This window comes from Pelodiscus sinensis, chromosome 1, assembly GCF_049634645.1.
Source record: "Pelodiscus sinensis isolate JC-2024 chromosome 1, ASM4963464v1, whole genome shotgun sequence".
In the NCBI taxonomy this organism is placed as follows: domain Eukaryota; kingdom Metazoa; phylum Chordata; order Testudines; family Trionychidae; genus Pelodiscus; species Pelodiscus sinensis.
Genome location: NC_134711.1, coordinates 6,123,009 through 6,146,626, shown reverse-complemented (window position 1 = coordinate 6,146,626; position 23,618 = coordinate 6,123,009). Strand labels below are relative to the sequence as shown.

Sequence of the window (23,618 nt, the reverse complement as noted above, 5' to 3'; positions counted from 1 at the left end):
ATTCTCTTGTTATGCTTTTTTCCCCAATGTTGAGATTAAACAACGCTTTGCTTTAAATGGACTATTTTGGGTCACTTTATTCACTCACAGAGGGGAAGCCTACAAGACTGACACAGAACATAACAACCTAAACGCAAATATTTAAAATTGCTACCCTAAACTCCAAAAGTTGTTTGTAAATTCAGCATTACCTTTTCCTAATGTTACCTTTCAAGAATCCTAGCTCACTTCTACAAATCACATATACTGCACCTACTTTTTCACTTTTATTAATCAGTTTCAATACAGCAAACAGGATGAACTAACTCACTTTCTTGCTCTCCTACCCATAAATGACTAACATTGTAGAAAGTGCAAAGTGTGCAGTCTTCAGAATAAAATTTGATCAAAACTGCACCTCTAAACAGCCTGCAATGCAAAAGCACCTAAAAATATATTTGCTTTGAAGGAAAACAGTTGAAGAGGTGAATGTAGGAATATAACATTTAAAGAATTTGGAGTTTTGCTAATTTGTTTAAAGCACTGATTTATAATGGAAATTTACTGAACCCTTTTTGGTGGTCCAGCAAGGCAGAGCCTGGGGAGGAGGATGGAGGAGTTAGGAGTGCTGAGAAGGGAAGGGGATTCATGAAAGGATCACTCTTCTACTCATTTTGTTTGCCTTTAAAAATCTAGGAACTTCAGGGGGTAGCCGAGTTAGTCTGTTACAGAAAAAAACAACAAATCGTCTGGTAGCACTTTATAGGCTAACAAAACATGTAGATGGTATCATGAGCTTTCGTGGGCACAGCCCACTTCTTCAGATGACTGGAGTTATGAGAAGGGGATTTGAAAACTCGAAATAAATAGGAGACAGGAAAAGAGGGGGAGGGGAAGAGAATGATTCTCTGTCTCCCACCTCCCTTCCTGTTTTTTCTTTAAGTATCTGGAGAATGGGTGCTAAACCTAAGCAGATAAAGATCAAAGTCAATAGATAGATTGCTAAGACAGGAAGGATACCACTCAGAAAGCTGTTAGCACCCTCAGTGGTAGAGTCCCCACCAACCTAAATCAAGATTCAGTCCATTAGCAAGTGAATTGAATTTATGTATGTAATGTAATTCCAAGCTATCTATTGACTTTGATCTTTATCTGCTTAGGTTTAGCACCCATTCTCCAGATATTTAAAGAAAAAAACAGGAAGGGGGGTGGGAGACAGAGCATCATTCTCTCCCCCTCCCTTCCTTTTCCCATCTCCTATTTATTTCGAGTTTTCAAATCCCCTACTCATAGCTCCGGTCATCCGAAGAATTGGGCTGTGCCCACGAAAGCTCATGATACCATTTACATGTTTTGTTAGTCTATAAAGTGCTACCAGACCATTTGTTGTTTTTAAAAATCTAGTATCTTAACATGTACTGTAATATTTTAATTAATTTACCTTTCTATGGAGTAAATAGATAATATGAAAAATAAGCTACACTATCAGAAAATCCTGTGCTATTTTCAAATATTACTTAATAAAACCTCATAAATACCTTGGAGAGTTGCACTGTTTTTCCCAATACTAAGATCGGGGAAATCAAAAGGCAAAGGCCCATTAAGTGACATTCCCAGGATCACACAAGAAGTCTAAGGTAGTGATAGGATTCACCTGGCGCCTACTCCAGTGTCTCAATGAAAAGCTACATTTTCATTCATTTACAAAATGGAGATGCTTTCTAGTTAGAGGGTCAGTACACAATGAAAAGTCTCTAAACTCATTTACAGTTTTAGTTAGTTACTGCTAAATGCCATCATATTTTTAGATTGCAAGCTATCTGACTTTATAGACTGTAAGCTATTTGAAGCAATGAATGTCTGGTTTATGTTTTCAACAGTGTTGTGTAGAATTAGTACTAAACAAGTCAACAACAAACAACTAAAACTTGGGATGCAAGTAAAATCTCTGACTTAGGGTACCAAAAGTGCTGCAGTACCAATGAAAAAGAGTGTGTGTAGAGAGGCAGACTATCTGCCTTATATCTGAATTCTCTTGATCATGTCTATTTCTTAGTTTCTTCAATATAGCGTGTAATAGTGCATATAAGTCCTTACGGGTATGTCTAGACTACATGGCTCCGTCGACGGAGCCATGTAAACTAGTTTACCCGACATAGTCAATGAAGCGGGGATTTAAATAATCCCTGCTTCATTAACATTAAAATAGCCACCGTGCTGTGCTGACAATCAGCTGATCCGGCACAGCGAGGCAGTCTAAACACTGACTGGTCAACAAGGGAAATCTTTGTCGACCACTCCCTTATGCCTCGTGAAACAAGATTTATAGGAGCGGTCGACAAAGGCTTCCCTTGTCAACCAATCCGCGTCTAGACTGCCACACTGTGCCGTATTGTCGGCACAGCGCTGTGGCCATTTTTATTTTAATGAAGCCGGGATTATTTAAATCCCCGCTTCATTGACTATGTTGGGTAAGCTAATTTACATGGCTCCATCGATGGAGCCATGTAGACTAGACATACTCTATAAATAAAACATCTACAGAAATGTATGGAGTTAAACTCTCAGATACAGTGGAAAAAATAAAGATCTCAAATGTTTCAGGAGAGTTTCTACTCGTTTCAAAGGCATGATTATCTTCCCGTGTTTCAAAGGAAAGGCCTTTTGAAATATGCATGTGAATAGAGGCATATTGCAAATCTCAGCTATCAGGTATAATAGTTCTCAGTTAGAAGGCATGAGATGCTAGAATACTTGATTTTCTATGGTATATTCAACATAGCAGAGCACACCGCTAGCCTTGCATTTTCACCTCTGTCCAGTCTCCAGCTAATGGGTTATGAAAATTTTTACTTAATTGTGGTGTTTAGCCCTTCTATAACTGTACCAAGCTCCCCACTTTTGGGTTGGACCTTATTCATACTGCACAGATAAACCGATTTAGAAGCCCCCAAACTCTGAAATGTTTAGGGCCAATATAAAAAGGCAAGTCAGTTTTTAATCTCTTTTGTAGGAGTGGGGAATCCAGGAATTTAACAGAAAACAGGGCTGATGTGTATCAAAGAGGGCTCTGGTCTTGTCAAGGCAGCATCTGGGAGGCAACTCTCTGGATTTTCCTATCCTTTTATTTCCTGTTACCTCCTGTACCTCTACAACATTCCTCTCTCTGTTAAGCATTTCTGCACTGGTCAATAGAAACTGCTTACTCGTAACGCAACACAATCCTATTAAACTCACTTCAGAAGCATCCTAATGAAGCTAGCTGCTACCTTAGTGTAGAATCTAAACATGCACTTCACAATCAACATCGATTGACAGATGGTACCTCCTTTCTCAAGTACAGCATGTCTAAGGTAGGATCAAATCCTGAATTCTTGGTCTGGATTTATTCCTTACTCTGGCAAAACACTCACTGAAGAGATGATACAGTCATTATATTGCTAACTCTTCAGGGGAGGGATCCCACATTCACTTCCAAATTACACCTAAAATATGGAGAAGACATGTATGCCTAAAACAAGAATAAAAATTGATGCTCTATGTTATGTAAACATCCAGAGAATGAACTGCATCCTTTATATGAAAAATTGCTTAAATGAACAGCACAAAAGAAATGTAAGTGCAGTACTTATAATCTGGAACTAATAATGTGAATTAAATCCACAAGCTATGTCGTTTCCCTATACACACATTCACATAAACGGTGACCCATCAAAACCTCATGTATCTGAATCACATCTTATTGCTCAGTGAACCTCAAACATAGCACTACAAAATCTATCAACTGCCAGATGTAAATGACCCTTTTCCAAAGCTCAGCTTCAGCAGTTCTCTTTTGCTGGAGAGAGCCCTCTATTCAACTGAAGGCCAAGTTATTAAGAAACTGTTTGTCGTAGTAGATTGGATTGATCATTTGTTTCCTGAATTCCTTTTCCTATCATTTACTCATTATACGCCTCCTCCTGATGGGAGAGGACATTTATTTGCTTCTGCATTTATTGTGCTGGCAAACAGAAACATTCTGCAGCATTTCCTGTGGGTTCTCTCATTTATCTGTTGGATAAGCGACTGAAGTTTTCTAAGGGCAGAAAAATTAAAATATCACTCAGGCTGACAGCAATGAAAATGAGGGTCTGTGTGTGTGTGAGAAGGATGTTTGAGCTTTAGGTTTACAAGGTTATTTACTAAAGAGAGTTGTAACATTTCATCTTATATAATAAAATTTTTTTTGATTTCCTAGCTGAATAAGCTAATGTTCTGAACAAAAGTGCTGAAGTATTCCATGTTCTAATTCACTTAAGAAAATGTTATTTGTTTTAAGGTACATGCCTACCGTACATTGCATTATGGAATACAGCAGTCACGTGATTAGGAAAAGGAACTGGATGGTAGGAGTTCTGTGCTGTGTTTCATCATGTCATTGACTCTGTGACCTCAGTCAAGTCATTTAATTGTTTTAGTAGCTTAAGTTTTCCCCATTTTCCCAATAAAGTTCATATTTGCCAGCCTCTCAGAGTCACTTGGACACCTTCTGATGAAAGGAGTTACTGAATTATATCTACTATACAAACAGTAAGTGTTTTAAAGACTCTTGAAAATTCAGCATGTTGCCAGTAATGTGGTGCACTTGAAACAGTAAGTTAGGATTTTGTTCAATTGTTACTTTCCAAAGGTAAATTCAAGCAAGTCACCCACTCTCACATATGTTTAAGTAAAATATTTAATGCCACTGATTTTATATAATCATTACTGTTTGTGCCCACAGGGTCAGTGCCCAATTGAGCTAAGCCCTGTACAACCACACAAGAACTTAACTATCCCTATCCAAAAGATTTTAGGATCTAATTTAAGACTGGATTAAATATGTAGAAATAACAAGCAGACAAGGGAATTAGGAAACAAATAAGGCAACAATGAAAGAAGAGTACGGTTACAGATTAGTTAGCATGTTTATTTGATTTGGTCAATACAATTTATATTAAAAACTCCCTAATTACACATTTTAGCTTGCTCCTAGAAAAAGGAGGGGGACATTAATTCTACAGGAAGGAAGAGGGACTTACTTACCTTGGTGCAGTAATGACGGTTCTTCAAGATGTGTCCCCCCGTGGGAGCTCCACTGTAGGTGTCAGGTCGTCCTGCACCACAGATAGGAGTTTTCTTGATCAGTGGTCAGCCAGACTCTGCATGCATGGCATGCGCCTCGCACCATTCATGCTCTTTTGATCTCTCATGCAGTCCGGCTCCCACCAGTTCCTCGAGCCCACCTCAGGATCTGGAAGGTATTAAGAAAAGAATCTGAGACAGGGAGGAGAGTGGATAGTGGAGTACCCATGGGGACACACATCTCGAAGAACTGTCGTTACTGCACCAAGAAGAGTAACTTCCTCTTCTTCTTTGAGTGATATCCCCGTGGGTGCTCCAATGAAGGTGAACGCGTAGCAGTACTCAGTATAAGCGGTAGGTGGGCCTCGGATTTATGGTTTGACAGCAATTGATAGGACCATGGAGGCCATGATAGTGGCTTTTGCTTGAGCCTGCAAGATTGCAGAGTGCTTCATAAAAGTGTCATTGTTGGACCATGTAGCTACTCTGCAGATGTTCTTGAGGGGAACCCCATAGAGAAAAGCTGTAGAAGTCTCCACTGCTCTTGTCAAGTGTACTTTAGATGTTTGAGGTAATGGTTTATTCCTTAAAATATAACATTGTGTAATGCAGGAGACTATGAGTTTGGAGATGCATTGTGATAATAACGGACATCCCTTACCGCGTTCCGCTGTACAAATAAGCAAACAATCCGACCTGCGGAAAGATCGAGTCCTATCTATATAGAATGCAAGAGCTCCATGTACCTCCAATAAATTGGATATTGCATCCTTCATCGCTGAATGTGGCTTAGGCTAGAAAGAAGGGGGTACGATGGGTTCGTTTATGTGAAAGTCAGAACAAACCTGAGGAATGAAGGAAGCATGTGGACGTAGTAATACACTGTCTCTATTAAAAATAGTGTATGGTGGAACCACCATCAAGGCTGCTAACTCACTGACTCTGCAGGCAGAAGTGATTGCCAGCAGAAAAATTACCTTTAGCGTCAAGGTACAAGAACAAGGTACAAATAGATAGAGGTTTGAAAGGTGCACAGGTAGAGTGTCCAGAACCATTTCTAAGTTCCATGACGGCAGTGGTAGCCTGCGTGGTGGGTATAGGTTAAAAAGACCCTTTATAAATCTCTTTGTGATGGGGTGAGCGAAAACTGACCACCCCTCAACTGGTTGGTGAAAGGCAGTGATTGCTGACAGATATACCTTTAAAGAGGAAAGAGTTAATCCAGCATCCTTGAGGGACAGGATGTAGTCCCAAACTGTATGTAGTGGTGCTGTGCTGGGGTCTAAATGCTTGTTAGAGTACCAAGAGAGGAACCTACACCACTTTTCAAGGTAAGTGGTTCGGGTAGATTGTTTTCTGCTGTGCAAAAAGACCTGTTTTACTTGGTCAGAGCACTGTAGTTCTTCCTGGTGGAAGAACCATGCTGTTAGGTGGAGATGTGGCTGTGGGTGGAGTAAGGTTCCTGTGTTCTGAGTGAGAAGATTGGGGAGAATCGGAAGGTGGTAGGGAGGCTGAGGAGACATCAGATACAGACAAGGAAACCATATCTGTCGTGCCCAAAACAGTGCTATGAGAAGAACTGTTGCTTTATCTCTGGCGATCTTCTCTAACACCTTGGGAATGAGTGGGAAAGGGGGAAACGCGTATAAGAGGGGGCCCTTCTAACTGAGAAGAAAGGTGTCTCCTACAGACCCTGGTCCAATGCCTGCTTGGGAGCAGTAATGGAAACACTTCTTGTTTATGTAGAAAGAGAATAGGGCGATTTCCAGTGGACCCCATTGTTGGAAGATGGATTGGAGGACCCGAGGATGCAGCTCCCATTCGTGGTCTGGGGTAAAGTGTCTGCTGAGTTGTCTGCTGTTATAATGTTTACTCCCAGTAAGTATGAAAATATGAGGGTGATTTTGTTTTGTATGCACCAGTTTCATAATCAGACCGTCTCTGTGCATAAAGCATGAGAACGGGCACCTCCCTGATAATTTATGTAGTACATCATTGATATGTTGTCGGCCAACATTCCGATGTTTTTGCCTTGAATGTGTGTAACAAAATGCGTGCATGCATTAAACACAGCTCTGAGTTCTAATTAATTGATAGGTACAGTAGACTCTTTTGTGGTCCATCGTTCTTGTATCGACATGGCACTCATGTGGGATCCCCATCCGATGAGGGACACGTTGGTAGTTATGAAAGGGTACGCCTGCTAAAAAATTGCAGGGATTGGTCCACCATGCAAGAGACTTTAAGACATGAGGTAGAGGGGAGACCAGTCTGTGCACTTGTCTCTAGTCAGTGCTGACGATATCAAAGATGTAAACAAGTGTGGTCGACCACATACAATGTAGCAGTCATGTGACCCATAAGCTGGAGACAGGTGAATATGGGAACTGTAGGGCTGAGAGTAACTGTAGTAACCAGTTCTTAGATCGCTTGGAATCTTTGCATAGGGAGGTATGCTCTTGCAGATACGGAATCTAGCTTGGCACCTATGAATTCTAGAGTTCATGTAGGTTGTAACATTGACTTTTGTACACTGAGTATAAGACTCAAGAGATCGAATGTTTGCCTGGTTGTTGCCACCATTCGCTGTGTCTTCACTTCGGATGGGCCTATAACCAAGCAATTGTCAAGGTCTGGAAAAATAATTACGGCTTGTCTGCGAACGTAGGCCGCGACAATGGCTAACGTCTTTGAAAACACTCTGGGTGCCGATGAAAGGACGAATGGTAGTACTCGGTACTGATAGTGATCTGTGCCCACCACGAAACGTTGGAATCATCTGTGCACAGGGTGAATAATTATGGGAAAACCAGCATCCCGCAGGTAGAGAGCTGCAAACCTGTCTCCCTTCTCTAATGCTGGGATTATTGAAGCTAGGGTAACCATTCTGAATAGTTGCTTTCAAAGATACCGATTCAACTGGCGGAGATCCAAAATAGGCTGCCATCCTCTCGTCTTTTTTGGTGAGAGAAAGTAATGGGAGTAGAACCCCTTACCTCTGAAGTCCTCTGGTACTATCTCCACTGTTCCTAGGTAGGGGTGTTAAAGACTAGTCGACTAGTTGACTATCCAGTAAGTATTTGTTTATCTGATAGTCTTTTGACTAGTCGATTTCGGGGCCCCCTCCCCCTCACTGCCTCTATGACATAGAGGCAGCAAAGGGGGAGGAGAGTACTTCAAAGTGGCAGCACTGCACAGCTGTGTGGCGCTGACGCTTTGAAACCCCAAGCTGGTGTTTCAAAGGGGCAGCTGCTGCACATCTGATTCACAAATCAGTTGTACAGTGGCTGCCCCTTTAAAACGCCACGTCTAGCATTTCTAAGGAGCAACTGCCGTGGAGCCCAGACTCAGCTGGGGACTCCCAGCTGACCCCAAGCTCCCCATGGCATTTCCCCAATCTTCTCCTGAACTATGGATTTTAATATGGGTCTTTTGGAATCCTGCAGCTATTCTGAGAGAGAGGTCAACGTCGCATAGTTATTCAAGTTGTGATTGGAGAGCAGCACTGCGTAGTTTGCTATACACAGGAGTAAGGTGTCTGAAGAATAAAATTCTCCCCCAAACAGGTCCATACATTTATTATCTTTATCCGTTGTGTTTTTGTATTGTGGCAATTTGGCTCTGTGTTTAGCAGTGTCGATGACTAAAGAATTTGGTTGAGGGTGGGAAAATAAGAAATTAGTTCCCTTTCAAGGGACAAAATACCTTTTATCGGCCCTTTTGTTAGTTGGAGGTGCTGAAGCTGAAGTCTGCCATATCTCATCGGCAGCCTCCATGATGGCATCATCTATGGGGATTGCAACTTTTCCCCGTTGTGAGGGCTGGAGATTTGAGGAGCCTGTGTTGTTTCTTAGGTACCGTAGTTAATGTAATGTCCTGAGATGCAGTCACCCTTTTGAAAAGCTCCTGAAAAAGCCACAGCTCGTTAGGAGGGGACTGGTCACCAGGTATGACCGCCTCGTCAGGGAATGATGAAGACTGATCAGTTGGTAATACGTCTGGTGGGAGTTCTTCTACCTTGGAGAGTTGACCTTCCTCCGATTCCAACTGATGAGCTGTTCGGAGTGTTCAGTGGTGACATTGCTACTGCCTGAGTATGTGATGGATGCGGGGAAACTGAGGGAACGTGGGAAGTCGGGTGACTGTGACAGCAAGGATAGCTGTATTCAGAGCGATGACAGTGATGACGAGTTGAATCATGCAGAGAATAATACCCATAGTATGTTGGACTGTGTCGTCTGTTGTAAATTCTCACCGCTGAAATGTGCCGAGATGACATACCACTCCTGTAGTACATTTGATAATGCGTTGGTAGGTATGGGGAACAGGGCGAGCGTGATGATGCTTGTTTACGGGGAATGTGACCTGTCATCCATTGTTAGTCGAGGAGTATAGGGAGAAAATGGTGCAGAAGACGGTGCTGGTAGAACGTTAGCAGTTGCAGGCTTGTTGGTCTCACTGAGGTGGATTTGTGGGGTGCTTTCTTCAGCACCGGAGGGCCGGACGAGACATATGGTGCCGAAGATGCCCATGCCCTTGCATGTGCAGAGCTGGTTGGTGCCGCACTGGTCAGTGCCAAGGTCCTTGGTATGTTTGCTGACGGTTCCAATGTGGGAGGTGCTGATGTTGTCGGTACCTTTGTAACTGGTGCCATCACTGGCGGCACTGACCGGTGAACTGTTACAACCATTGATGTCACCATTGTCGATTTTTGTCGCGATTTCAGCTCTGAAAGGGACTTATGTTTGGGTGCCACTGAGCCTGACGTGCCGGCCTTATCTTTTGTCTGCCTTAGGAGACAGTGGAGTGGAAACTGTATGAGAATGCTCCAGCAGCTGAAGCGCCTTGTCGAATAAAAACATTTTACATCTCATTTCCCTGTTCTCACGTGCCCTAACCATCAACTTGGCACAGTGGACATATTTCTGATGCACATGAACCTCGCCGAGGCACTTGATACACTCAGCATGACATCATGGCATGTGGTGCACGTCTGAAAACCAGGAGAGCCTGGCGTGGTTAATTGTATGACGGACTAAAGCTAATCAACTTTTTTTTTTTGTAACTAATAAAAATGAAGTATAACAACTAGAACTCTAACTCTAACTACAAAGACTAAACAACTATCTATTCTATCGCGGGTGGCAAAGAAGGAACTGGCGGGAGCTGGGTCGTGCATGAGATCAAAAGAATGAAAATGGTGCGCGGCGTGTGCCGCGCATGTGCCATCTGGCTAACACTGCTCAAGAAAACTCCTATTTGCGGTGCTAGGACAACCCAACACCTACAGTGGAGCACCCATGGGGACACCACTCAAAGAAGAACTACTTACTCTCTCTCCCTTTCAGAATCAGATGCTACTTGCCAGTAAATTCCCATCTTAAAGTGAGCAGGGGACGAAGCTGGCAGGCAGAATTCCTATCCTTGTTGACTTGAGGACTTTACAGGGGGAATCAGAAGAAAAATGTGTGGAATCCAGAGGAGCTGTCCACTTTAAGCGTTTTTACAGTAATGTTTTTCAAATTTTTATATCCTTGGCCTAAACCCAAGTTTTCCCAGTAATTTCATTTAATCTTATTCATTCCTAGCAATAATTTGCAAGAGCTTTACAAGTATCAAGAGTCAAGTTATTGTTATGAGGTAGACTGTTTACATAAGAAAAATCCTGACTCATAATGACTGACTATTATTGGACAACCAATAAATTTCTAGCATTATCCTCCTAAGAGTCAGCAAATTGAGGTCCAGGACAATATTTACTATATTGCACATGTCCATGCTACATAAACTGATCTGTGGAGCCCTCCCTGGAGGTCTGCAGGAGGAATCATTAAAACTCAAGTAGGGAGGGACTGGAGTGCTAGGAGTGCAGGTAGATTCATGAGGCTCTCTCATTCACAAAGTTGTCTGTAATGTGAAGAAGTTATAGAACCAAGGGGCATTATATAAATAACGGCTTTCTGAATGGTTGCAATGAACCCAATGAAAGTTAATATTCCCCTCCTTAGGTCTGTAATTAACAAGGGCCTGATTTTTAGAGCTTCTAAACTCTCATGACTCCAATAGAAGTCAATATTCAGCACCTCTGAAATTTACATTAAGTCTCCTTATTAGAAGTTGGTAGTTACAAATGAGTAAAGTACGGCTAATTGTCCAAGTCATATTACAATTCAGTAAAAGAGCCAAACCAGTTGATCCTGACTCCTAGTCTCTTGATCTAATCAGTATTATACATTTCATTTTAGTACTCTCTCTTCCAGACGTCTTATTTACTAGATTCATTACAATGTGACAGAAATCACTAAATTTTAGAGGGATTGTTTCAAAGGTACTTTTGAAAATTCATTCAAATTTACTTGGATAGAAACCAAGACATAACCCCACTGAACACTGGCTGCAGGACTGTAAAGACAGAATAATGATTAAGGGAAATGTAACAGCACTAACTCAGACTACACTCAGGTAAGAGATGGTAAACTCAGGGGCTACATCTAGACTGTCCCCTATTCCAAAATAGCCATGCTAATTTCCAACTTTGGAATAGGGAAATCCGCGGGGGATTTAAATATCCCCCGCGGGATTTAAATAAACATGTCCGCCGCTTTTTTTCCGGCTTGGGGAAAAGCCGGAAAAAAGCGTCTAGACTGGAGCTTGAAAGTAGGAATAAGAGATCCTCCGGAAAAGGGCTTTATTCTGGAGGATCGCGCCAGTCTAGACACTTTTTTCTGGCTTTTCCCCAAGCCGGAAAAAAAGCGGCGGACATGTTTATTTAAATCCCGCGGGGGATATTTAAATCCCCCGCGGATTTCCCTATTCCAAAGTTGGAAATTAGCATGGCTATTTCGGAATAGGGGCCAGTCTAGACGTAGCCAGGGAGAGCTCAGAAACAATACTAAGTCAACAGGTGAGATTAGAACTAGAACAAGAAATAAAATGACATTCCACCTGGAAAAACGCAAGCCAGGATGTTTGGGGAAAAATAATCCAATACACAAAAGTTTATCAGAAAGAAAGCATTTTGAAAGAACGAGTGAGTGTCCAAAAACTTGGAAGGAGATTTACTGATACATTCTGGACAGCAAGTTAGGTATGAACTGATGGTATATTATGGCAGAAAACGAGTGAAAGTGCTGGGTTACATTTGAAGAGAAATCATATCACAATATAGGAAAGTGGTAATCATCTATACCACGTGGAGAAATTGGAAGGATTCATTTCAGGAAACCAATAAAATAAAAGGTATGAAGCTAAGAAAAATTCTGTAAAAGTGATAAAAGGGGCAGAGGAATAGATTTATGTAAGTAGATTAAAAGAACAACCTCTAAAAACATCCAATTATTTTCCTTATATATTTCCAGAGAGTTTACAAAGTATCCAAACATCAAATATAAGAACGTTTAAGACAAATGAAGCACTAAAAGGTGGTAAAAGTTACTGCAACTTAACATACAGTATTCTGCTATTACTGATTTGTATATGAATTAAAGGGATACAAAACACAAGATCTAGACGCTCTTTTCCGCAAATGCTTTTAACGGAAAATCTTTTCCGTTAAAAGCATTTGCAGAAAATCATGCCGGTCTAGACGTAGCCATAGATGGCATCATGAGCTTTCATGGGCGCAACCCACTTCTTCAGATAACAGGAGTATTAGAAGTGCAGATTGGAGAAACCAGCTGTTTTGACCAGACTCTCCTATACTCCTCCCCCAGGCCAGAATACTCTCTTGTACCCACACCCCTCTTGGACCCTACACCCCACTGCCTTGCCCAGGTTACAATGCTGTATTTCACCCAAACTGCCTCTCAGATGCCACACCCTCTCCTGCACCCCAGTCTCCTTCTCCAAGCTCCCTTCTATACCCAGCCTCCACCCCATACCCCACACTCCTTGCATAGAAGTGCAGCCTTTAATCACTTACCACTGGAGTGACGCTCTCAAAAATTATTGCCCACCCCCAAGATAGATCGAGGCAGCTAATGTAACCTAACATCCCATTTTTAAAATCATAGCCAAGATATGGCCAGATATTGTGACAAGAGGCACTATATATACAGCATTAGATTTAAAAAAAAAAAGAGTGAGAGTTGATAATTTGGGAATCAGTACAGAATCAATGGCATGCAATGGAGTTAAGGGCACTCTGCTACTGAAGGGGCTGCCTTTCAAATGAGATACATATACCAAAGTCTTGACCTTTTGCAAACACTGAAGATCTCAAGCTTAGCTTTTGTGTAGGGATCAATGTACTGATTACTTATTATTCATATAGCGTTTGCAAATGTCAAATGCTAAGCAGTTTTGTTATTAGTGCTGCTGTGTACTGTTATGATCAGTGGTGTTAAAATATGTTAGTATCAGACCAGGAACAAAAATCTATTTGCCCATCACTTAGCATTAGGACTGACAGTATCAAAAAACTTCCTGGTTTTCTACTTGTTCAGCAAGGAAGTTATTCACTCTGCTCAACCAAACAAGTAGAACTTTGCTAGTCAGCCAAGTAATATCCCAGAGGTAAATTAATTAATTCTCAAGCACATTGAAAGGCTTAATATTTACCAAGCTCTCAATTCCTCTCATAAAATGTATTATGTACAAGTGCATCTTGTCATCATTTAAACTTATTTTCCACTTTAATGGATCCAGCCCGAAGTCTCAAAACATTTTAATCGATATCACTGACATTTGATTGTGAAAACCAAGAACAAATGCAGTCCAAATGTGTACAGAGAAAATGTGTTTTCTCTGTTAACTGTGATTCTTGAAACACAGGATGTAAGGAGCAGAAATCCTTTCCCAGTTATAAAATTCTTGCTGATACAATAATGTAATATCTCCAAGAAAAGGAACAGGGTGATAGCTTTTTTATTTTTTAAATTAAGTATGCTTAAACAACTCCCAAGATATTGTAGGGAATTATAAAGGTTTGAATTGATTTACACTGCTTTGTTAGAAAACTTTTTGATTTTCTTATTATCTACACCTTGCAAGCTGTAGCTGAGTTGTGGATTCTCTAAAAAGGTAAACAAAATACTGGAAACTATGAACAAACCTGATACCCATATTGCTTGCATCTTAGTACTTATGTGCATTACAAACACACACAAAAAAAGGCAAGACTTGGCTCTGAAGCTCAACTGTGTATTATCTCCTTTTCAGAGCCCTCGGGCTATCATTGCAAAGCACAGTGGTCCATTCTAAGCCTTGAATAGAGAAAAGGAAAAGATCATTAAATTATAATTTCCCTGCACAATTGGTATGAGCATTTCCTACCAACCAGATTAATTTGAACGCAAGATCCCAGAATAAAGCTGCTCAGCAGAAAGGATGGCAGTTTAATGTCTAGTAAATTTGATTTCTCTGAAAACCCTGACACATCATAATAGTGAAATCCTATTTACTGTAGCAAACAGGATGGATTATACTATTTAATATCTGGTATAGTGTGTGCCATCAGCTCACGGCTTTGTGCTCATCTTACCTTAAGGTTAATACTCCTTGACAGCCTAAATGGTAAATAGAATCCCCAAATTAAGTGCCGGTCTGATGATCGGTAAATCCTACCTCAAAACTTAAGTCATGACAAAAATAAAATCGATTCAAGTAAGACTATCATTTTTCCAGAACTTACGTCTATATTCTTAGGCTCTGATCTCACAATAAACTTTGCACAAAAAGACCAGCTGAACTCATAAGAACTCCACTGAAATCCATATGGCTCTGCCAACAGAATTCACTGAAGGATCAGCTCCTTAGACTTTAAGATATTTGAGACAAGACTTTGTCTATCTCTAAGACTGTACAGCACCTAACATGATGCGGGGGGGCTCTGAGGGCTACCATATTATAAATATTAAATATCAAGCACACACATACTCTGTACATTGCCCAGTGACGATATTTCTAGGAAGTCAGAAACACAGGATCTTATTGCCTTGACTGGTCAACAGACTGACCAATATTAGGGCTTATTTCTTAATCATTCACAAGGGACTGACAGAAGTTAAATAATTATGTCATACATTAGCCTATTAAAAATTGCTTCATTCCTACTTCCACAAATAGGGGTATGATTCCCATAAGGATAAAGCGAAACACTAAATGAGAACTGAATGTAAGTTGTTTCATTTCCTATAAACTGTATTATTCATATAGCACCATAGATCTGCATAGCATTTTAAAGGTGAACTGAGACAGCTACTATTTATCGTGGATTTACAAATACTCTAAAGCAATAGTGAGTGCAGCTGGATCAAAGAATGGTGGAGCATAAGATGCACTATGAACAAACTTAGTACAATTAATGTTATTCTTGTTGGCTGCTACATAACAGTGATGCACACACCAGACATGCAAAGACAGATGACTTCTTCAGATCATGTCAAGTTAGAACAGAGAGAGAATGATTGACATAGAAGGGCTGAGGAGGACAATAGCAAATACAAGAGGGGGACACAATTCTTTGTATGTATTTAAAAAAGAGAAGTCTTAAGAGCCTGCAAAGCATCACAGACTGAAAGTTGTGAAACCTTGTTAGGATACTACATTCTTACTAATTCTCTCTCTGCAGTTTTAAGGAAAAGGCATATCATGAGTGTGAACATTCAGGGTACATAAAGAAGACAGAATGGTTCTAGCAGGAGATATTGGTCTACGGGCTTTCTTTTAAATCAGATTTTTTTTATTAATTGTTCATTTCACTTACAAGAACCATAAACAGACAGTGGAAAAAAACCCCAAACCTTAAAACTGCAGTAACACTTCTATTCTAATTGCTACAAATCAAGGTATCACTGGGTCCTGTTTCCAAAAGCACACACACAAAAAAGTGATCCAAAACCTACACTTCTGTATCATACAACTTACGTATGTACCAATTCTTAATGGTCTGTTCTGACCACTGTTCTGTTCTTACTGATACTGTTCTGTGAAAGGAGCAGAAGTCATAAATCTCTTGGGTATATAAAAAATAGAATATGCCCCTTTAGGGCTGATGAATGAATTTCTCTCGGAAAGTCTAATGTGGGAACTCTTAAATAATAGGTGTATAGTCTAATATACTGTATTTGAAGGTTATTCTTTAACTCCTTTGTTAAACTATTCCATCTTGCTTAGCTGCTGTGAAGTATGCAATAACTCTTAGTTTATGTGTCATCTTTGACCTAGAAAGACTAGCAGCTGTTGGGGGAATCACGGTTTTTTTGGAAAGTACCAAAGGATTTTTAGCACATAAACCAAATTTATGAACAGCTATTGCCTCTGCGAATAGAATTGTTTATGTTTTAGTACCACAGCTGTCACTGGTGCACAGTTACTCTGTCCTGCATTAATCCCCTGAAAAGGCTGACACATCTTCACTCCAGTCACTGAAATATTTTATAAGCGACAGACTTCATCTGGCAGTGAATATGTATAATAATTTCTCTCCGTAAGGAGCACATTGTGCTGACACTAATCTGTTCTGTTGTCATCTCCCTTTATTATCAATGTCCGCATTGTTTTTCCAGCAGCATAGAAGAACATAAATATGAAGCTTCTAATTGAAAAAAGCTATGTAATCAAAAAGCCAATTAATCATACAGATGAGCTCTGACACTTAGTGATGCAACAGACACAAATGCCACCTATTAATAACCAAGGCATTGTTAAAATGTGCTTATTTGATGTAAGAGTCATCTTAAAATTTAATTAGCATGCTTCACCACAGGTGACAGACTAATTTTTTTCGTATTGACATTTTATTTCTCTAAGTTCCAGTATTTTTCTTCCACTCCTATCTTGTGTCTGTCTCTGTTCTACAGCACACACTACTATATGTGCAGACTTCCACTGAAATCAATGAGAGTTTAAAAATAAACTGCATGCTATGTTACTCCATTAATTTGCACATTATAGCCCCCTGTAAGCTCACCTCTCCCATTCTACACAATGTTGAGACTCCAATGGCCTATCCATTCCTTCCTTCCAGTTCTATTTCTATCACAGTGTGTAAAATTTATCATCACTGTTTTGTCTAACAAATGGTACAGAGGTAAGGGTGAGGGGAGCCATCCACGTAAATAAAAATTCCAAAACCTGGACTAAGTTCAGACCCTGACCTGAAATTTGCATGTTGACCCTGTTCTTCTAGCACAGGATGCACAAAATCCACTCCCATGCACCCTAAAACTCTGCAGAAGATAAGCTCTATCCCCAAAGGCTGGTTTCTCTCATTTCAGTGCCTATGGAACACTCACTGCATTAGAACCTACATGCCTCAAACTTGATTTACAAACAAAATGATTATCTCCCCAAAACAATCGTTCTTTAATATATCAACACAGAGGCAGAATGACAAAAGTAACCTTATAACATGCCATGAAAAGCACCCAAATCTGACAGATAGAGGGCATATGCTCCATAGCTGATAGGGATATGAATGAGTAAGCAGTTAACAAGCTACTTGGCAAGCATCACTATTACCAGGTGATGCTGACCGGGTAACAGTTAACAGGTGCTCGGGAGCAGACCACCATCAGCAGCTTGATGTGGGAGGGGGGCTGCTCCCACCCCACAGAGGGCCAGGAGCAGGCAGCCCCAGGCAAGGCTGGGAGAGGGAGCCTGTGGACTGGGGGTTGCACTAGACAGGCTAGCACGGTCTCCTGCTCGGGATCCCATTTAGTCAGTTGACCAGTTAAGTGTAAGGTTAACCTAACGTTTAACTGGTTAAACGAGATATTACAACCCTAACTGAGACCACTGAACTGAGAATGGCCTGTTCTAGCCCTGAAGAATTCAATTTCAAGGGAGAAACCAAGACACAGCAGAAATCCTGTGTACTGTGACCCAAAGGAAGGAACGGTCTATTAAAAATCTTCAGCAGCATACATAAAGCTGGCATTAAAATCAGTACTGTTTGTTATGTCAACAAGATACATTCAATCTCAATTCCACTGAGCTATTCTACTTCGGCTCATTCTCTGAAATCTCCTCTGCCACTTTCGCTCTGCATCTGCTCTGAATAAATAAAAAGTGGCTGAAGAATAAAGTGTGTTTTACTGTATGTATATGATTATATGAAAAATGATGTAACCAAAAATATCAATTACATACACTGACAATTTGTGCAGCATGCTGTCTGCTCTGATTCATTACAAAGTTTTTAGTACCCTGTCTGACATAGCTGTATATGTGAATACATAGCAATTACAATTTTATCTTAACTATATTAACAGTTAGCAAAACCAAGAACACTTAAGGTATCCAAAGCTCAGAACGGAACATTATTCCTAGATTATAAGGCCAGAAGGGATCACTGGAATCAAGTCTGAACTAGAGATGTTAAACTGCAAATAATCAGCTAGTCGATGGAATTTCCATCGACTATTTGATTAGTTGATAAAGGGAGGAAACTGCAGTGCCGCAGCAGGGTTAGCTCCTAGCCCAGGAGCTAACCCCACTGCAGCTCTGCCTTTTAAAAGTATAAAGAGCCACTGGATTCTTAGTCGACTAGTCACTTACATCCCTAGTCTGAACTCTTGTATAATACAGGCCCTAGTACTTATCCAAACTAATTCCTCTTTGAACTAGAATCAAAGTCAAGTCAACCTGAATTTAAAAAATGCCACTGATAGAAAATCCACACCACCTTTGGCAAATTGTTTCAATAGATAATTATACTCACAATTAAAAAAATCGCCTCTTATTTCCAGTTTCAATTTCTCTTGCTTCAAATTCCAGACATTCGCCTTGTTGAGCCATTCGTCAAACCTGAGATCCCACTGATCCCAGAGAAAAATCTTTTTGTCTTTTTGTCCAACACGCTAGCAACTAGCCATATGTAGCTATTTAGCCAATTGAGTGTGGCTATTTCGCTATATCCATAGCTATAGTGGCCACTGCTTCAGAACTGCTTAGACACCACAGGTAGCACTGTAAGGCAGGTTTTCCAACTCTTTCATCATTCCTGCGGCTCTTCTCTGAATCCTCTCCAATGTACCAACCTTTGTCATGAACTGTGTGTGATGGGTCAGGACCTCCTTAGGACTGTTACCTAATGTGCTGAGACCCCACTGCACCTGCTTTCCCTGACAGCCTAGGCACCCTGTAACCCTGACTTGCTGAGCCCAGCTTTCCATCCTGCATCAAGGACAGGGAGGGCCACACCTCCAAGGCTACAGACAAACAGTACGCAGAAGAAAGTGAGACCTTTTCTAAGCACTCAAATACACAGACCCTTCTGGGAGCAGAACCCTAAGTAAATCAGTCATATGCTATCTGGAGATCTGTACAAGTAAAAGCTCCTGAATTTTTCCCTCTCTTCAATGTAAAGAGAAATACACACAGACTCCTTCCTCCCATAACAAACATTTATGTTAGCTATAAGCACAAAAAGGTAGGATTTAAGTGGTAACAGCAGCACACAGAAGAAAGTAGGTTGCTAACCAAAAAAACAAAACAAAACAAAACACGCAAGATAAGCTTTATACAATAAAAAAGTAGTTCTAAAAAAGTAACAAGTAGTTGCATGTAATCTCTCACTCTAAAAGTATTTCTAATAATCTCCACAGACTAGACATCCTTCTAGCTTGGGCAAAGTTCCTTCCCTCACTTTAGTCTTTGTTATTTCTTGGGGTATGCCTAGACTACAGGCTTTTGTCAACAGATACTCTCGACAAAGCTTCTGTCGACAAAGAGCATCTAAACTACATTCAGTTCTGTCGACATGACAGTGTAGACGCAAAGGACAGTGTAGATGCAATAACGCCTTCTGTCGACAGAACTCTGTTGACAAAAGGTGTTATTCCTCGTAGAATGAAGTTTACAGCCATTGACAAAACTACTGACTTCTGTTGACATTATGTTGACAGAACTCAGCGGCAGTGTAGAGGTAGGTATAGTTTTGTCGACAAAACCCTGTAGTCTAGATACACCCTAGGAATCATGTTGAGTGGACAAGCAAAGCAGACTCGATTACCTGAATTACCTCCCTCAAAACAGATTTTGCAAAAGGTAGGAATCCTTTATGTTCAGTCTAAACATTCCCTCCTTTCTTGTGGAAAAATACAGCATCCCAGATGGATCCCAGCATCGGGGACATGGTGTCATGTCTCTGCAAGGCCCCTGTCTCAACACTTATACACGCCTACAAATGGCATAATCACATTCAGTAGATTACGCCCTTTCCAATGATCTCTCACACAAAGTATCTTGCATAAAGCATATTCCAGTTATATCATATTTATAAGCATATTCCCATAAAGAACATAGAATGCCCCATCATACTGAGGACACCAATATTCTAGAAATGGTTGCACTGTGCTGAATATAGAGGGAATACAACCTCTTCCACTCTTATTCCATATTTTTGTTTATTCATCTAAGGATCACACTAGCCTCACAGCATCATACTGGGAGCTCATGCTCAGCTAATTATCCACAGGACCTTTAATTAATATAGTCCTTTGGATGAAAAAGGCAAAGCTATGGATGTTGAAAGCTGCCCCAGATTTGGGACATGCATTTAATAATGCCAAAAAGGTGAAAAGCAGGAGTTGTTACAAAATGTCATTATGTAAGATGCAATTGTTAATAGCAATACATCTTTTTGAAATATTTACTTCATTAAAAAGAATGTACTACCATTATCGTTAACCTCTCTGGATTGTTCTAGCAGTCTACAGCGTAGTTTCAAATTCTTTTGAGATAAAATTGATTAATGCCTTCTAAATATGTCATATTACTCTAACAATAAAAATGAATCTTTCCCTGTATATCTTGGTGGTTTGTCTAAGAGACATGGTCTCTGCCCAACCAAAGATATGGGGTGTTTTTGGAGGAAGAGAAGGGGAAGGAGAACATAATTATGTTTGAACGTTGTAATTTTATCATCTTGGAAATGCTAGGCAATGCCCAATGAAATAAAACCAGTTCTCCTGCTTGGTCTCTTTTCATCCTATGTGCCCTTTCCTGTTGGAAAAGTAACCTCTTGTGAAGATAAAAACAGTTTGTGTGTAAATAGTATGAGATGAAAACTCATCTCAACGACAATACAGGTTGAATCTCCCAAATCTGGGACTCTCTAGTCTGGCAACATCCATGGTCCAGAAGGAAGGACCATGGATGTTGCTGGTCGAGAGAGATCCAGACAAAAGGAGCACAAGCCAGATGGGAGTCCCGTGGGTGCCGGGGAGCCGTAGCTGATTCTGCAGTGGGTGGGAAGTCCAACCCTGGGTAGCCTCAGGCCAGGGAGCTCCAGCATTAGCAAGGAGGTATCCCTGGCACTGGCCAGGAACCCTAGTGGCAGTGGGGCCGACAGCAGCTGAGCAGGGAAATCCTCGGCAGGAGAAGGGTCAGCGGCAGCCAACGGGGGAATCCCCAGCAGGAGCAGGGCCGGCAGCAGCCAAGGGGGAGGATCCCCAGTGAGAGCAGGGCCAGAGGCAGCCATGGAGGGATGGATCCCCAGTAGGAGCAGGGTAGGGGCAGCCAAGGGAGGGATCCCAGCCCCAGCGTGGAACCCCAGTAGCAGGGGCCAGCGGCAGTGAGGGGGAAACCCCAGCCCTGGCCAGGAACCCCGGAGAGCGGGGCCAGTGATGGCAGGGGAGGCTGACCCTGGGAGCCCTTCCAGGGGGCTAGCAGCAGGGAGGGAAGTCTAGGCTCCGGTGATGGCCACAGCCCAGATGGGAGCCTTGACTTCCCCTGGTCTGGCAAACTCCCTGGTTTGGGACTTCTCGGGTCCCGAGGGTGCCAGACCAAGGAGGTCCAACCTGTATTAGTTATCAAGGAATAAAAGATTCTCAAAATAAAATCTCCATCTTTAATCCTTTCCTTCTCAAACAGAAAAAGACAAAAACAATTCATTTAATCATTTTAATTGATGACTCCTCGAGGTCCCTTCCAGTTCTAGTATTCGATAATTCTATGAATTCTGGTTTATGAAGTCCTTCCTGTTGATACTTAAGCTTCAACAGGAACCAGGACATTGGTAAAGGAAATGAACAAAACTCATAATTAACCAAGAAAAATGGTCTCACCCTCTCTTCCAGTCGAGCCAGCTGCTCTTTGTAGTATGCATCGTGCTTCTTCAGTTCTCTGTCTTTCTCTTCCAGCTGCTTGGCCTAAAAAAAGAAGTGTAAAGTTAAAACTGGAACAAGAAAAAGCAGCACTTGCAGAGCAAAAAATCTAGTATAAATTGTACCAATAAACAGTATACACCAATTGAAGCCTGTAGCCTATTAGTTTTCGCCCAAACAATAAATTAATAAGATGATTACTGCACTGAAAATGTAAAGAGCTTATCTATTATACTTTTTTTTTTCTCAACAGCTGCATCACAATTTGTTCACGTATATCTGGAAATGTCGCAAAGACAGCACCAAGCATACTATGCTGAAAGTAACTCTTTGTGCACAACTACTGCATTTAAGAAAATTTCCTATTAATTCCAGCCAAAGCTATGCGTTGTCACAATGTTAGCACATTGAAACTCCAAGAATGAGACACACACTTTTGGTGTGTACATGGCAAAAGACCCCAACACAGTCACGTATGATTTTTAAAAAGTCTTTGAATATCAGTTCTGCATTGGGCTGTGATCCAATCTAGCACTTAAGCATGTGATTAACTTTAAGCTCTTTACTAGTTCCACTGACTTCAGCGAGGCTGCTCAGAGGCTTAAATCCTTTACTGAATCAGACTTTAAAGCACAATGTACCAATTGCTCCACTGTCCTGTTGATGTATCATTAAAAACAACTAAATATCAAGGCTGTAAAGCTGGGACACCACACACAATCAATTAATAGAAAACTTATGATTCACAACAAAATTAGAGTTTGAATGAAAAACCTATGTTTAAAAACAGAAATATTGCCTTAAATAATCATTTTATACAATTTCACCCCAATACACACATGCTTTTTAATAAACCATGCATAGCATAACTGTGATGCTACCTCCCCATTTTACATAATTATGCTTTTGAATATGAATATGCATAAGTCAATTATGCTTTATGCAAAACAGGTCAAGTAACGGATCGATCAGGAGCCCGTAATCCCCTGAACGTATAAATTCAGTGTGTGTGCATGTAAAATTCTTATATGTGAAGTTAGAAATAGGGAAGTGTGAACTAGGGATATACAATTTTTTAACTGGCTAATCGAACAGCCCATACAATTTGCATCGACTATTCAGTAAGGGCACCTCTGCGTATGAAGCACAGCAGGACTGTTGCTACACTTCAAAAGTGAAAGCACTGTGGTGGGCATGGGGCCAGCGTGGGACTCCAGCAGTCCCCCATTGGTCCTGTGCTTCCCACAGCGTTACTGCTTTGAAACACCGTGGGGAGCATGGTGTCAGGCTTCACGCAGTGTTCCAAAGAAGCAGTGCCATGTGGAGCGCAGGGTCTGGCCCCAGGCTCCAAACGGTGCTGCTGCTTTGAAGCACCTCCTCTACTTCGCCCTGCCCTTGCTGCCTCCTTTTGACAGAGGCAGCAAGGGGGGAAGTGACTAGTCGACCAGTGTGTCAGCACTCTGGTAAGCATTTGCTTTTGAG

General features: G+C 41.1%; 1 protein-coding gene across 2 annotated transcripts in view; it reads right to left on the bottom strand.

Annotated features, from left to right (window-relative positions):
- CHCHD3 (coiled-coil-helix-coiled-coil-helix domain containing 3) overlaps positions 1-23,618 on the bottom strand; it is a 268,328-nt gene that overhangs the window by 72,815 nt on the left and 171,895 nt on the right. For both annotated transcript variants that reach the window (XM_006120346.4, XM_025183231.2), the window contains exon 5: positions 22,098-22,181. In XM_006120346.4, coding sequence (XP_006120408.1) covers positions 22,098-22,181 — 84 coding nt within the window. The remainder of the gene's footprint in view (positions 1-22,097; positions 22,182-23,618) is intronic.